Source organism: Neoarthrinium moseri (genome assembly GCF_022829205.1).
Source record: "Neoarthrinium moseri strain CBS 164.80 chromosome Unknown scaffold184_Wmoseri_CBS_16480, whole genome shotgun sequence".
In the NCBI taxonomy this organism is placed as follows: domain Eukaryota; kingdom Fungi; phylum Ascomycota; class Sordariomycetes; order Amphisphaeriales; family Apiosporaceae; genus Neoarthrinium; species Neoarthrinium moseri.
The window spans coordinates 1-3,560 of NW_026055298.1; the positions used below are offsets into that span (position 1 = coordinate 1).

A 3,560-nucleotide genomic window follows, 5' to 3' on the forward strand; every position below is an offset into this window, starting at 1 on the left:
CGAACACTAAACGTGAGGGTGGGAGGACGCGAGGGTGGGCGAAGGGATCAGTTGGATCATTCCATGTATATGACAAATAAAGAGTGACCGAATTTCAATCTCGACTTCATTCAGTTATGTAGCTATTGATAGTGACCGCCATCTAGTGACTGTTATGCATAAGGCCAGGTTGATGCAACTCTCAGCATCCATGCCGCTGCTGTTCATTCTTTCTGATGCCGGCAATGGGGCAATCACTTATTCCAGCCCTGCTTAATCCCTAGCCTTATCCTCAAGATGGTAATAAACAATCCAGATACAACACAGCAGCCGCCCAGGCATCCTGCAGCCATTTGGAAACCACTACGGCTGATCACCGCCCCTGTCGCTGGTGGCCCAAGCAGGGCAGCCAGTCCAGAAGCAAACATGGTGACGCCGATTCTTGACCCAAGTTCATCCAATGAGGCCGTACTTGCAACCAGAACAGGGAACATGCTCAGTGTCACATTGCCACCGAGACCGCTCACGACGGCAAATGCGATCATGGTTCCACTACTCTGCGCCGGAAGCCATAATGCAAGAATGGACGCACTAGTACAAAATACCGCGACGAGAGTACTGTTTAACCTTCCTATGGAGTCTGCAGCATAGTTGCACAAGATTCGGCCAAAGAGACTATATGGATCAGGTATGCGATGAAGCTGGAAAGGCTGAATACTCACCCCGCTCCGTTCATGACAGCGACAAGATACGAGGCTTGGTCATAAGCCATTGCCCGGTCGATAGCAGCCTCTACTATGTATGTTTCGATGGCATACATTACCACTAAATCAATAGGCTATTAGCTACTGGAGAGGACGTTGGCTGTTTTCAACTCACAAGAAAATAAGAAAGAGGCCAGCCCTAGCATGACGAAGTCGACTTCCTTCAGAGGCGACAGTACTTTCTTCACAGTCACCGGCCTCAATGTAGGTCGAACATCGGACCTTATAATGAGATTTGCCAGTATCAAGATGAATCCGATCAGTGCCGAAACGAGTATCAAAGTCCATTGATACCCGATTTGGTCGAGGCAGCGTGAAACAACAACTGGAAAAATCACACCACCCGCCGATGCCCCCACATAGGCTATTCCAGTCGCCAGAGCACGCCGTGTGTTGAACCAGGTGAGTAACTAATATCTAGTCAACATTGCAACCGTGATACAGTGTCAAGGATGATGACAGATAACTTTCGTACCGAAGAAGTAGACGATGCCAGGAGAAATGCGGAACCAAGCGGAGAACACACCGCGTAACTCAACATTATCTGGAGATAACTTCGAGAAAAAGCAGTAGTGAGCACCCCTAAAGTGTGCATAAGACTACCTATGATCATTGGAGCTCGTGGGCCATAGTTGTCGAACATCAGCCCGCCAAGAAGTTGACAAACGAGCAGCATAGCCCCTGTAGTTCCATCAGTAGACTCCTCAACTGTTTTGTGATACGTACATGATGTAGATGGGATCCAACATATAGTCCCTAGGGAGTATTCCGAAAGGAAATGGACTTTGAAGTACGTCTGGAAAATTGCGCCACAACTTAGCCAACCGAGCGTGACGAATGTGCATAGAAACCCTCCAGCTACTGTGAGCCAGCCACGTCGACCTCTGTCTTGCACAGGGTTGTCAGGGTCGCCAGGGCTATCAGACATTGCCCCAGCCTCGACATGAAGATTTTCCTTTGGTGAGACTGGTGAAGATGCTTCATTCCCTTGAACTGTCACGCCTAAATCAGAGTGCTTTCGAGTTGTGGATGGTGCGAAGCCAGATATCCAGGCGATGCCACTCCGTAGATTCATCTTCATATGGTAAATTTTTGCGAGACCACGTCTTCGATGCAGAATTGGGATAGGGTGGGTGGGATATGAAGCTCAAGCTAAGACTACCCTCGACAGGCGGATGGTCGTACTATATAGCTATCACTACACCTTCCATACTACGCAAAAGGATCTGTACCTAAAGGTTTCCTGCAGAACTTGAAAAAGCGAATCCCGAACGCTGGGTCGTCTTGCGTGAGACGGCTATGGGCAGTAGCTGCATGGATGGCGAACGCTACGAAATTGCCTCCTTCAGGCAGAGAAAATGCAGAGACGCAAGACTACGTGCTGGGTCTGGTGTCAGCCATGCTATTTAGGCTACGAAATATCGCCGGGGGAGACGTCGCAGGAGTCGGTAATGGTCGAGCAATAAAATTGCATTGGTGGTGGTAAGGGTGCTCTTTGAAGGTCTGGAAGAAAACTTGCTAAAAGTGATGAGGGTGGATGTAGTCGCCGTGGCTAGGGATTTCAGCCAGCTCTCGAACCTCTTCACTCGTACGACAATGTTCAGCGGTAGATGCGTAGACTTGGCGTTGGTTGCAAAAAGATACTTTTGACCCTCACCCACGTGTCTGAATGGTGGGTGACTGAAAATGCCCTGCGGACAATTGTAACCTCGAGGCTCGCGCTGTTGAGTCATAAGTGAACCTCATGTGGCCGCGTCTCAACTCCACACGAGAGAATTGCTGATCAATCCGAAGCCTGACACGGAGCCAGTTCGGCGCGAGAAGAGCAATGCTGGATCTGAAGCGTGCCTTCCTAGTATTCGTGTTGTAGGCGCGTGAAACGGACTTTGTATCGTGTTCAGGTTAACCCGGACACATCTGGGTTCATTGATCTATTTGCGGCTTGGGCGACATTCGTTGCCCTATGTACGGCGGACGAATTCGCCATTGAACAGCGCATCTACTGGCGACTTGACTCACTTCAGGACATAAGCACGCTTTCGTCGGGCCCCCGCCTATTTTCGTGGCCTAGGGTCGCCGACATGCAATAATCAAAGTCGTCCATGAACATCAAATCACTTAGGTGAGCTTTCATTTGTCAAACACATGGATTGCGGACATTGCACCATGATTCTACACATATCAATTCTCAACAACGGCATGTGTATGCTAATCTAGGTGGATAAAGTACTTCTGCTTGGACATATTTAACAAGCAGACGTCTCCGCCGTGGCGCGTTTGATACCATTTGGCTTTGATCATTGGCGAGGGTGAAACTTGACACGTAAGCCATCTCTTGGCCGTAAAGTGACTGCCGGATTATGCTAAGGAACAGCCTCATTTTCAAGACTCGCGAGTGCCTTTCCCTTGGTGACCACAAAATGACTCACCAGCTCTACGAGTAGAGTCTTGATCTCCATTATAGCATATTGCTTCCCGATGCAGATCCGTGGGCCATTGGAAAATGTCTCGATGCCGTAAGGACCCGCTGCTTCTCCTGATAGATTATCCCATCGTTTCGGGTGAAATTCATGAGAGTCTGGTCCCCACACTCTAGGCGATAAATTGGTGACATACGGCGAAAGCACAAGCTTGGTGCCCTTTGGTATGTGGAACCCGCATATGATGACGTTTCGGGTTGCTTCACGGTTGGTGAAGACAGCTGGCCAGAACGAGTAAGCTATTGAATCAGCATGACACGCGACGGATAATTGACGAACCTGGACTGTAGAGCCGAAGTAATTCACGCACGAAATTATGGAGATAAGGAAGCCGATC

The 3,560-nt window shown here is 49.2% G+C and overlaps 1 protein-coding gene across 1 annotated transcript; it reads right to left on the reverse strand.

The window, feature by feature from the left end:
- Positions 1 to 233: 233 nt before the first annotated feature.
- JN550_013914 (uncharacterized protein) lies at positions 234 to 889 on the reverse strand (the record flags this gene model as incomplete). Its single annotated transcript, XM_049312554.1, has 3 exons — positions 234 to 654; positions 702 to 804; positions 859 to 889. 3 exons carry the CDS (start codon positions 887 to 889, stop codon positions 234 to 236), a joined length of 555 nt encoding a protein of 184 aa, XP_049164117.1.
- Positions 890 to 3,560: the final 2,671 nt, after the last annotated feature.